At 35.0% G+C, this 13044-nt stretch overlaps 1 protein-coding gene across 1 annotated transcript in view; it reads left to right on the forward strand.

Moving 5' to 3' along the window:
- LOC129941192 (uncharacterized) overlaps nucleotides 1-13044 on the forward strand; it is a 214381-nt gene that overhangs the window by 126580 nt on the left and 74757 nt on the right. Inside the window, exon 2 of the mRNA XM_056049764.1 lies at nucleotides 9233-10230. Within this exon, the coding sequence (XP_055905739.1) occupies nucleotides 9699-10230 (532 nt within the window). The 5' untranslated portion in view covers nucleotides 9233-9698. The remainder of the gene's footprint in view (nucleotides 1-9232; nucleotides 10231-13044) is intronic.

Below are 13044 nucleotides of genomic sequence, written 5' to 3' on the forward strand. Positions count from 1 at the left end.
ATTGTTCCACAGGTCTTGAGTTCAATTAAGGTGTTCCTAAGCGTAGAGCAATCGTTTTTCTTTGACTCTTTTTGAAAAATCAGCCTTCAGTACCGGATTGAGTGCTCTACGTCCAGCTTTCACGAGCATTTTTCTCATTGAGCTTGACGAAATTACTTTGCCTGTAGCTCGAACAAGATCGTAATTAAGGTTCACCAAAGTCCTGAACCGATGATAACGACTGTACAACACCAATAAACGATCTTTCACTTGGGTCGTCTTTTTTGGCCTCTCTTTGCCTTTTTTCCTGCAAGTAGTACCGGTTTCACAATATTTTTTTAAATTCCATGTCACAGTTTATTGAGCAATATTCAGTCTCTAAGAAATTGCACGTGTTGTGAAATTGAGACGTGACAGAAAAAAAAATATTTGCTTTGTGTTCGGAACTGATGCAGCTCTTATTGATAATAACATAAACTTTTATACAGTGTTTGAAGGCAATGTTGCTACCGAGTCAAAAAAAAAAAACCCGTAGCGTTCCTAAAGTCTAAGGATTGATCTGGAAAATGGTAATAAAATGTTTTACCAAAACTTTTGGAACAGGACTGTATTAAAGAAGAATTCAATTCAAATTTTCCCAAAAGCTAAAATTGTTCCTTGAGTTTCAATTTTGTCAGCTGTGAAGTTGCTTTACAACGATTTTAAATTCATTTAGTTTTTGAAGTGATGTAGAACAATTTTAGTTTGTTGAAACGGGTGTCCATCCAATTTTAGTAATGGCGTAGGTTTTAATCGCCAAATGTCAAAAGATGACACCTTTAAAATGACAGCTGTTAGAATAGTGCACTATTAAAAATGCGAAGTGCTCTTGAAAACCCCTTTTTTGTGAATCTGACCTTTTTAAGAGTCGACTGGCGGAAACGGCACCGGAATATTGAAATGCGATTTAAAACGGGTGAGAAGGTTTTCAATGTTTCTTTAACTTTTCTGTTCGAAAAAGTTTGCAAAACTCTGGTTTTTAAGATATCATACTTTCACTACAATTGAAGAAATCAGGAAGCTTTTTTAATTTTGTCACCAAAATAAGATGCATATTGAAGGTTAGGTTGGAGTGGCTGTCCAGATGTCATTGACGCACCTAGACCTCAAGGGTCCATTGTAATACCGCTAAAAATGTTACTCACGGGAGAGTAATAAATTTAAACAAACCATTTTGTACTTTTATTGAAGTTAGAGAGACATTTTGTGTCAATCGTTGCCTGGTATTGGTATTATCAAAGAAGGGATTACCGAGAAAGTTATTCTTTCTTATGGAGAGTGCTGGACATGTACATAGATGCAGCTTCTACAGAAGTCATTTGTGTAGACCCTTAGCCTCAGAGCATGTCTTTCTATGAGGCAGTTTCCTGTTATCACTCCAATTGTAGAGTTTATACTTTGTCTGCTCAGGGATATCAAGCCTTTTGACCGTTTTTAGTCTACGCTTGGCCATATTTGCTTGGTTGCTAGGCAGGTGGTACTTTGTTACGATCTAGCATTTGTTGTTTCTAGAGCATATTGCTTGAGAAGATATTTGCATGTAGCAAGTGGTGTTCCTATGTTATGTTTTTGTCTAACATTAGGCAGAAGTGTTCCGTTTTGGCGAGCAAATCGGCTTTACAATTTCCCGGAAGGTCCTGTTTCCCGTCACCCAAATGAGGTAAATATTAAACTGTTCCGTCATCTCATTCAGAGATGATCCACGTGGACTATTTGAGAGTTTGTGGAGACAGACGAAAGAGATTTAAGAGCGGCTTGGCTGTCCGAGAAGATTCGTATATCCTTGCAAGATATAACTTTTTCTTTGAGCCAGAATAGTGCTTCTTTAATCGCCATTACTTCTGCCTGGAAAACACTGCATTGATTGGGAAGTCTGTATGATAGAATGAGATTCAGTTGTTCCGAAAAGATACCACTTCCAACTCCGTGATGGGTCTTTGAACCGTCTGTATAGAAGTGTACCGCATCGTCTTCCAGGGGTCTCTCTTCTTCCCAGGAGGATCTTGAAGGAATGGACACATGGAAGCTTTTACGTAATACCATTTTTGGAGTGGTATAGTCTAAGCGATGTGAAATAGATCTGAAATTGTCTAGAATAGTAGTATGTCCAGTATTGTTACTGGTCCATTGAGAGGTGGCTCTAAGCCTCACACATGAGTTGGCTGCCACCATTTTGAAAAAGATGTCAAGAGGTGTTTGGTTTAAAAGCACTTCCAGTGCTGCTATTGGTGTTGAGCGAAGTGCTCCTGTGATGCACATACCTGCTGACCGCTGGACTTTGATGAGCTTATTTAGATTTACCATCTGGTCCAGTGCGGTCCACCATACGACAACCCAATAAATGAGTATCGGTCTGATTACCAAACTTTATAGCCAGTGGTTATTTTCGGGGAGAAGCCCCATTTTGATTCTATATCCTTTTTACAAGTAAAAAGCGCGTAGCATTTTCTACTCTTTCGTCAATATTCGCCATCCAATTTAGTTTTTTGTCTAAAATGAGGCCCAAATATTTAGCTTGGTCAGAAAAACTTAATGGTATTCCTTTAATCTTGGGTGGGCTAATCTGAGAAATTTTATATCTTCTCGAAAAGAGTATTAATTCTGTTTTATGTGGATTGACGTCCAATAAACATTGCTTAGCCCATTTTGTTAGCCTATTTAAGGCATTTTGTAGGAGTTCCGAGAGAACTTGGGGGTGCTTCCCAGATACAGATATTGCAACGTCGTCAGCATAGGCAATCCCCCTGAAACCCTCTGCTTCCAATTATATAAGTAGGTCGTTTACTACCATGTTCCATAAAAGAGGTGAAAGGACCCCACCTTTGGGGGTGTCTCGATTCACCGATCTGGTGGTAGTAAAACTTCTCATGCTAGAAGTTATTGTCCTGTTTTGAGCATGAGACTTATAAGATCTATGAGTGATTTATATTACATTGAAAGTTATTAAACAAATTTGTGAAACTCTGAGCTTAGGTTCTTGACTATAGAATATTAGAAAATTTCATATGGACGATATGGGCTTGTTTTTAGTCAAGTTCGCAGTTTGTGTTTTCCGATTTCGTTTGAATTTTAAAAAAATACCTGTTGTATAATATAATCTTATTGTAAGATTTGAGCCAAGATGCATTGTTTGTTCCAATCAAATGACAAATTATGGTATCGCAGTAGCATCTCCTAATACTCGTAAATATTCTAAAAAGTACCCGTAATGAAAAAGGATTTTTTAAAAAGAAAATCAAGCAAATTTGCAATAACACTATTTCAATTCTGTGAAAGTTTAAATAAACGACTCGGTAATAAAATAACAAAACATAAATTGCAATCTTTCCTGTCTTCTCTAAGACAAACTTTATTTGAGCCAATTCACCTAATTCTACTCTAGAAAACAGTTAAAATCACAAACATCAATTTATTATTTCATTGCGTATACGCCCAAGTGTGCCTTTTCTCTTGCATTGCGAATTTATTTTTAACATCCTGGAGGAAAAATACTTACCGAAGAACAAACAGTAATTAAAATAAACATTTGATCTTTCCTAACCCTCATTGCCACACCATATCCTTCCTAATACTATATAGGTACAGTTGTTATTGCCATTAGTTTTTATGTTTCTTATTGAATTGTTCTCGCCTCTCCTGTTTATTGCCCTTAACTTTTCTATCTTAATTATTCACTCAAGACACTGCTGAAACTGATATACAAACAAAAATAAACAGAAATCACACTTCATCCTACCCTTATAGCTATTTGACTTCTAGTGAATTTATTTCTTCTTATATTATATAAAGGATATTCTATCTTGTGTATAGTGAACTTGAACAGTTGCTTTTTCCTTGCCGAAAATGTGTAAGAAGATCCCTCTCTGATTTGACCCTTTGTTTTGTTGGAAATAAAAACATTCATTGGTCTAATTAGGTTATTTATTTGTGTAGTTGCTTGAAAAGAGGTTCGAACATAGACAGAAGAAAGCGCCTCAGATAATTAGGTTTATTTTTATTGACATCATCATCGTGTTCTTTTTGTAGAAGAATGGACTAGAGACGCGACGCAAGAGGCTGAACAAAAGTTTAAGTACTTATTTCCCGACAATTAATGAATTTTGATCCTTTCTATTTTAGGCAAAAAAAGGAAGCCATTTTAGAAGGAATTGCTTATATCTGGCCAAGAGTGTTGACGAACAAAATTGATATCTAATAAAAGGTGACATTGAGTTTTTTATGTTGGTGCAATGTTCTCAAAATATTTCATGGGAAATCTGAGATATTTGAGATTGAACTTAAGTTGTAAACAGACAATTTATTGTTTTCTTGTAATAAATGGTAAAATCCTGCCAGATGAAATAGGTAAGAAAGTAATTGAATTGAAGGTTTTTTCTTAGCGTTAAAATTCATGCTCAATTATTTATATCTGTAATAAGGATTTTGGGATTTTAAGGTTTAAGTTCTTGGAAGCAGTATCTGCTTTTCTCTGTAAGCCAATACCATTCAAATCATACTTGTTGTTGTTTAAATTGATACATAAGTAAATCAAGTTTTGAAATGAATGCGCTTGTATTTAAGTATTTTTTAAAATTCAACTTATTATTCAAATAGACTTAAAAAGGTGTAAATCATAGGGTTAAAACATGAATTTTCCATAAACTTAAAATGTCATTCTATACGAAATTCATTAAATTAAAAAAAAAAGTATACGCTTTGCGTTTTTAGAATACTTACTTAATTACTTAAGGTGGCGCTACACTCCTGAGTAAACTAGGGTCTCACCCAACAATAACTTCTCCATCTAGATCAATCTCTAGCTAGATGTCTCCAGTTTCACGGTCCAAGTTGGGTGAGGTCACTTAACACTTGTTCGCGCCACCTGATCCGCGGTCTTCCTCTACTGCACTGTCCTCTAGGTGTGGATTTGAAATCTCTAGGGGCATGCTTTCATCCGACTATATCTTACATATAAGTTAATGGCAATCTTTACTTCGTCTAAGTCGGGGAGACGGGAGTTTTTGCTTACGTGCGTCGTCTATGTAAAATGAATCATCCTGCCTGGCAGCGGGATTTGGTTCGTCGTTTCCGTTATACTTTTGTCTTTGCAGCTTTCGGTTCTAGGTTTATGTACTTGTGAATTTCGTTTAACCTGTTCATAAAACTTTCGAACTTCATTCCTTCTTTTGAACCTCTCAACATCTTCGACCACACGTTTCTCATTCTCTATCTTTTTTCTTCTAAGAAGTCGGTATTCCTCTCGTCTCTTCTGCTCATAGAGCTCGTGAGCATCTCTCTTCATTCTATACAGCGCCGCCGTATGCGTGCCTGTTGTTTAGCTGCATTTGTCTGACGACATTTCTTATCAAACCAGGGGTCCCTTGTTGGTGGTTGCTTGAAACCCAACACGTCAGAGGCGGCTTCTCTGGTTACATCTTGGCAATGTTGTTGATTCTCGATAAATTGTGTTGGCGGCAGAGAACTTCGAAAGAGTTTACCCATATTTTGTGATTGTACCCACTTGATGCTGTATCTTCTCCCAGCATTTCCCTTTTTTGTCTTGGGCCTGGAAACCCGAAGTGCTACCTAGGCTACAAAGAGGTCGATGTTAGCTCCTCGGAAAGTTCGGACATCCATATGATGCTGGAAGCGTGTCTAGTGACGATCGTAATATGTTCAATCTGGTTGACGGTATATTGATCTGGAGAACTCCAAGTTCCTTTGTGGGTATTGAGGTGTGGAAAACGCGTACTGGCTACTATGAAGTTTCTCCCCGCAGCAAAATCGACGAGCCTGAAAAGTTGACATAAGCGTTCTCGTGCAGGCTGTCATGAGGCACTCCTTGATGCACTTATAGCTCAAGACTTGTTGCCTAAGTCTGGCTCGAATGACAAAACTGCATCCAAATAACAGTCACCATAGTAAATATCGCAGTTTTTCATCCCCATTTTTTCGGGCCCTTCCCATCACATTTCTTGGATGGCGGTGATGGCTGCCGCTCATTCTTCAGCCTAACATTTCACGTGCATATCCAAAGTTCGATATTCTTAAAACGTTTTGCGTGGGTTGTCAACAGTAAAACCGTCCGTATCCAAAGCTTGGTGATGTTTCGCAACTGGGTTTTCTGTATGTGGTCACGAAGTCATCTTGACGCTCAACCTTCAACCTTCAACCTGAATAACCAGATCCCTACTTTACCTCCAGAGGCGATATCCGGCATAACCGCTCTTACAACCCTGGACTTCGAATATGTCATAGTAGCACTATAAAGTGTTAACTTAGTAGTTCAACCTAACTGGAACTGGGGATGCTACCCTTAATTCCAACTTGGGAATTCCTCCTCTACCGACTGGATGAACGAAGAGGTACCTTAGTGTAAACACCTCTCATCCTTCCTCTCTCGTTTGCAACCCTCAACAAATTTTTACTAGGGCTGGAACCCAATCTTCATTTGAGGTACTAATGGGTTTTGAGAAAAACCTGTGTAAGCTTGTGTCTACCATTTGAGATAGATAGTTCCTGTTCAATATTTCTCTAAAAACAAGCAAACTTCCGAGCATGTTAAAGAAGTCATTTCTAACACCAATTTTCAAGAAATTAATGCTATCGGGGGAAAACCATCGGGACCGGCTGATAAGTCATCATTCAACGCGGATAAAAGATCAAGGACCTTACCCTATAGCACAGCTATGTGACTCTAGCTAGTTTGCTAAAAGGAGTGAAGATTATAAAAATATACTTCACCAACTTCTTCAAGGCTGGTTACAAATGACTCACGGAAATTTGTGGCGAAAGCGTTACAGATATCAACAGTTTTATCTAATAAAAAGTTCCTGTAAGTGAAGTTAACTGGAAAGCTAACTGATTTTTTCTTTAAGTATACATGTTTCCGAAATTTGTAGTATTCTCTTTCAGAGAGGTGCCGATATCAGTAACTTAAATAGCAAATACAAAATTATAAAAAGACTTAAATTCGTTAAAAAGTTCAACACAAAAAGAAAAGTTGATTGGAGACTGAGTTTTAAGATAAGTTTTCAATGCCTTATTTCTTTTGTTACGCAGTAAACGAAATTCGTTTGTGTACCAAGGATGGCTAAAGTTTGTATTTTTTGATTTCTTTAAAGGAACATTTTTTTCTAAACAATTATTATTAAGGATCCTATTAACACTTCAAACTTCTTCGTCAATATTAGAAAATGCTAAGGTATCAGCAATTTCAGAAATGGTAAAATCTTCAGACAACAATTGGAAATTCGCTCTTCTGAAGTCAAAATCATATAAGCAATCAAAGGAATTACTGTGTTCAGTAAGGTGATTACTTAAGTCAAGAAAAAGATATTTATCAATATAAGTAATTCCTGATCTAGATTCTAGATCAATAGTACTAATAGCGTCAGAAGAATATATTAAGAATATAATTAATACAGCTTGTTTGCTGTAAGTCAGTAGGAAGGATTTTATTGAGAGGATATAGTTCCAATTGTGAAGAAGAAAGAGAGGCTTCAAGGAAGGTTTCGTTTTCGGATCGAATCTAGTCAATGTGTGGTAAATCACCTAGACGTAAAATATTGGTGTCAGAGCAGGACAAAGTGATAAGAAACTCTAATGCCAAGGAGAGTTCGCTATAAACAGACTCTTAATTTTTTGAAGGAGTTCAAACCGAAACGGTACAGAAGACGCTTTTCTGCTTTGAGAACACCTCCCCCTAAATCCCTTGCATTACCAACATGACGATCATTTCTGAAAACTTTGAACTCTTGACTGAAAAGTTCTGTGTAGGAAAAGCTTGAATTAAGCCAAGTATCTGTTAAAACGAATACGTCGTGTGTTAATGATTGGGAGTTAAGAAAAAGGTCAGCGGTCTTACTATTATGTTCCTCTACGGTTTGGTAAAAGAGGGCAAGCCTGTTAGGCTTTTTAACTTGGTTTTCAAAGAAACACCTCGTTTTTGACTTCGCATAAATTCTTTGACCAAAGTCTCTACGGTCCATATATTTGTATTGCTAATGGAATCGAAGGACGTAGGATTCGTTACTATTTTGATAGAGGAAACAAAGTTTTTTAGTTTACTGATCTTAGTACACCTAATGGATGAGCTACAAGGTATGCTCTTTTGGCGTGGGTCTCGACGAGATATAAAATTTATTTTTGGTTTCAATACAGCTTTTATATGGATGGAATTGTTTCTTATTGTTCCAGTAACGGAACAATAATGGAAGCTGAATTTGAGTCAGAAATTTGAGGTATATGGGGAGTTCCGGTGGGATCTGTAAGTATTTGGGTGATATTGACATTTGTTCTTTTTGATGGGGTTGGTAGAATTTCTAGCAAGGCTTTCAATTTTTGCATCATAACTATTTGACTAACCACATTGAGTACTTCAACTTATAACAAACAGCCATGTCTTCAATCAATGTTAGAAAGTTTAAAGAATTGTGTTTGTTCCAAAATACATTGTGTGTATTTTGAAAGTGTTATAAAATTGTCAGATTTCAAAAGTAAAAGCAATAAACACGTCGAAAATTGACTGAATAACAAATCTTTGTCTTCAACACACCACTGTTAGTAAAGCTTCTAAACAATATAATTTTTTGTTTCATTTGTTCCAATTTTTGTTGTCCTGACCTGATGTCCTTTCAGACATTTTAAAAACAAAACAAAATTATAATATTTGCCTTTTAAAAACAAAAACATGTGCATACTGCATATGTATGTACATATATGTATGTACAATCTAAAAGCCTTTGTTTGTTTTTCATTCTAAACACAACAAACTGAATGCACCCTAGAGTGAATTAAAATCGCATTTCCATTCCATTTGATTTAACGACGACTCGACGATGATGATGCAAAGTGCTAATTGGATGCAGAAACAGAAGCAGAAACAACAGCTAGCAGGACTAAACTCACAAAGCTCTTTCACTTCAGGGATAATAATTGGCATGACAGTGTGCATTGATGTGTCACGTAGCGTAGTTAGTTTAGTTAGGGTGTTGTTGTTGTTGCTGTTGCTGGGTCATTCTCATCATTCAAACAACATACATAAATTTGTATGATGATTGTATTTAGCTTGTATGCGCTTACGAAATTATAACAAAACAAAACTTAAATGAAATGAAATGAAACAATTTTCTTAACAAATACCATAGTACCGTACAAATGAATGTCCTTTGTTATATTGGGTTTGTATTGTACTAATTTTTGTCCGTTTTATTTTCTTTTCTTTTCTCTGCAGGATAATGAATGAATAACGAGAGATATTTGATCTTTATACAAAACCATACAACCCCACAATTAGTCAACTAATCAAAGACAATCGTTCCATGTCAGGACCTCGCTCGGCTCTATAAACTGCTGCATTCATACGTAAATCTTTTGTCCGCCTTGGACCACTGTGGTGTGTTGTGGTGTGGAGGTGGAGGCAGTAACAGTGGATGACAATCGCAAACAAATGAAATTGAATCTTTTACTATTTCTGTTCGGTTTATTCCCGCCTTTCTTTGTGTCGAAACAACAACTCCAACAAAAGTCCTTTATGGTTTCGTAATCCTATTCGTAGGTAGTGTTGCCTTTATTTGTGTTTTTGTTTACATTTCGTGAGAGTGTGTTAAATTTGTGTGTCTCAGTGAGTGTGCCTCTATTTTGCTGGCGCATCGAGCAAACGATATCTAAATGAGTGAACGACACTCGTCCAATTTAAAATGTCGGACGTTGAACAGATTTCCGGCAAAAATGAAATCAAAATCGCGACTGGCCCTAACAAAACATCGGTGAAGCTTCATTCGTTGCCAATACAACACCATCATCACCCACATGCCCAAAAACATCCCCATCACTCCCATCCGCACTCCATCCATCCAAGCCATCAAGAACACTATCTGAAGCCGACTCCACAACATCAACATCAACAGCAACAGCAACACCACCAGCAACAAGAGCAATATCGTGAGAAAAATCAACATCAACAACTCTCATCTACTTTGACAATAGAAGAAGGAACCGGGTCTATCGACCAAACCGAAATAGGACACTCGCCAACTCGGGGACTCGGTTGCTTTAGTAAAGTATTGAAGGTGTTGTTTTCGACACCGGGTCTAGTGGTGCTCGTTGTTGTTTACTCAGTGATGGGTGCTTTAATTTTCCCACTGCTCGAGGCGCCACAGGATATTATGAAGAATGTGGCCATCGCCAAGAGTCGGGAGGATTGTTTGAAAGAGCTCTGGATAATAACAGGTAAGTGTTTTGTTTAATTTGAATCGTAATACAAAGTAAAAGGAGATATGATGAAAGTTATTTGAGCAATAAAAGCCTTTGTTATAGAATATATAAATGCGCTGTCTATTAAAAGTTAGCGTTTTAGGACACAGAGTATACCGTTACATTAGATAATTAGAATTTGACAAATTTGTTTGATAAATGATGATACGTAAGATCAAAGAAATATTTGAGCAAGAGAACTGTTGCTCGGTAGTATTTACTGAAATTCAATATTCAGTATTTGAATAAGTTTTATAAAATTATAACGTTTTTTAAAGAATTATTCAAAATACGAGTATATTGCGATTAGTTTGTTTGCTTACCGTGACTTTATTAAATTTTTGTTAAATGGTACTTATAGGAATTTTCCATTGGGTAAATTTTGGCTTTTATTAACTTCCCATAGGAAGTTATTGTAATGGGTCCGATTTGTCAATTTTGACATTTCTCGACGTTTCAAGGCCAATAGAGTCGAAATAAAAGATTTTTAGAAAGATGTCTGTGCGTGCGTGTGTACGTACGTTTGAACGTCCGTACGTCCGTACGTTCGCGACGTTTTTTTCGTCCTCCATAGCTCAAGAACCAGAAGAGATATCGACTTCAAATAAATTTTGTTATACAGATAATACGGCAGAAAGATGCAGAAAGGGCTCTCAAGAAAATTGCGTGGGTGGTTTTTTTACCATAGCAGTTTAAAAAAAAGGTGAACATTTTGGTTAACCCTAAATATCTTACGAACCAAAAACGCTAAAGACTTGAATTAAATTTTATATAATAAATTGTAACGTGATCTCAAAGAAGTATATTTTTTGAAAAAAATCTATATAACGGTTTTTTTATAAATCAAAAAAAAAACTGAAAACAAAAATTTGTCACCTCCAAAATTTAACGACTAAAATATAATTTCATCTCCAAAACAATTTTGAGCAACGGAGAACAATGTTTTTGAAATCTGATAAAATTTTGAGAAAAATCGAATTCACAGTTTTTTTTTATAAAAAAATAAAAATCTAAAAAAAACATTACTCAAAGTTGGTAAAAATTGAATATCGATTCAAATATCTTTTCAAAAACTTGAAATTTAGGCTTAAAACTTATTTTATCTTATAAGAAATATTGTTTTTAACATTCGATAAAATTTTCAAAAAAAACGAATTGACAGTTTTTTTACAAAAAATAAAAACCTAAAAAAAAAATAATAAAAGTTGGTAAAAATTCATTTTCGACTCAAATATCTTTTCAAAACTTTGAGATATTGGCTTTAATTCACTTTTATCTTTCAAAAACTATTGTTTTCAACGTGCAGTAAGATATTGAAAAAAATCGAATTGATAGTTTTTTTACAAAAAATTAAAAACCGAAAAAAAATAACAAAAGTTGGTAAAAATTGAATATCGACTCAAATATATTTTCAAAACTTTGAGATATTAGCTTTAATTTACTTTTATCTTTCAAAAACTATTGTTGTCAACATTCAGTAAAATTTTGAATAAAATCGAATTGACAGTTTTTTACAAAAAATTAAAAACCGAAAAAAAATTAATAAAAGTTGGTAAAAATTGATTTTCGACTCAAATATCTTTTCAAAACTTTGAGATATTGGCTTGAAACTAATTTTATCTTATAAGAAATATTGTTTTCAACATTCGGTAAAATTTTGAGAAAAATCGAATTGACAGTTTTTTACAAAAAATAAAAACCTAAAAAAGTTTAACAAAAGTTGGTAAAAATTGATTTTCGACTCAAATATCTTTTCAAAAATTTTAGATATTGGCTTCAAACTTATTTATTTTACAGAAAATATTGTTTTCAATATTCAATTATTTTTATATAAAAATCCAACAGTCTGTTTTTTTCATAAAAAATAAAATCTATACAAAAAATAGTACGCAAATTTGGTAAAATTGATACTAGTACATACAGACAAACTTTTAAGCAAGACAAATCGACAGACGGGATGGGAAGTTATCAGTGTGGGTCGCATCCCAGCCTCTTTTTTGAAATCTTCTTGATTCGTGTAGATAACTTAGTTTTTTGAAGATGCAGTTAGGAAAAAGATGTATGTATTCATCAGTTTTTATACTAAAAACAGTTATAGTTATATAACTGAAATGAGTAAATTAAACGCAGGTACAGTTGAAATAAAAACAAACATCTTTGATTGACAGGTTCTGAGATTTTATAGCGTAGAAAGCAAGTAATGCGTCTATAGTTTTGAAAATTATATTTTTGGGTGTAGTAATGGTGGCGTGATGTTTAGTTTAATTCCATGGGTTCGATACTTGCATGTTCCACAAATCCAAAAAGAGTACTTAATTCTTGCCATGAAATAAGTGCTAAGGGGTTCATCATATGTTTTACAATTTAGCAACAAGGTGATGGTCATTTTATTGGTTCTTATAGAAAACAATTCAACATTTGCCTTCTTATGTAAGGCTACGGTGGAAAGATATCGTGGAAGGTTAAGCATCATTTTTAGAAACTTGTTTTGTGATACTTGCAGTTTTTTAAGATGACATTTTTTGCACATTTCCCCCAAACCCGGCATTCATACAGAACTATTGCTTGGAATACTACTTTTTGAATAATCATTTCATTGTCTTTACTAAGGCAGGACTTTTTATTTATAAAAAGGATACAAAATATTTATAGCAAAGCTAACTTATTGCAGAGTTCTGACAATATGTTCTCTGAAAATGAGTTAAGTCTCATTTAACATTTTGGAAATTATCAACTTAGAGTTGATTGCTTGATAGGTAACAAGATTTTCTTTTTTTTACTGAAAGAGGT

Source organism: Eupeodes corollae, chromosome 1 (assembly GCF_945859685.1).
Source record: "Eupeodes corollae chromosome 1, idEupCoro1.1, whole genome shotgun sequence".
Classification (NCBI taxonomy): domain Eukaryota; kingdom Metazoa; phylum Arthropoda; class Insecta; order Diptera; family Syrphidae; genus Eupeodes; species Eupeodes corollae.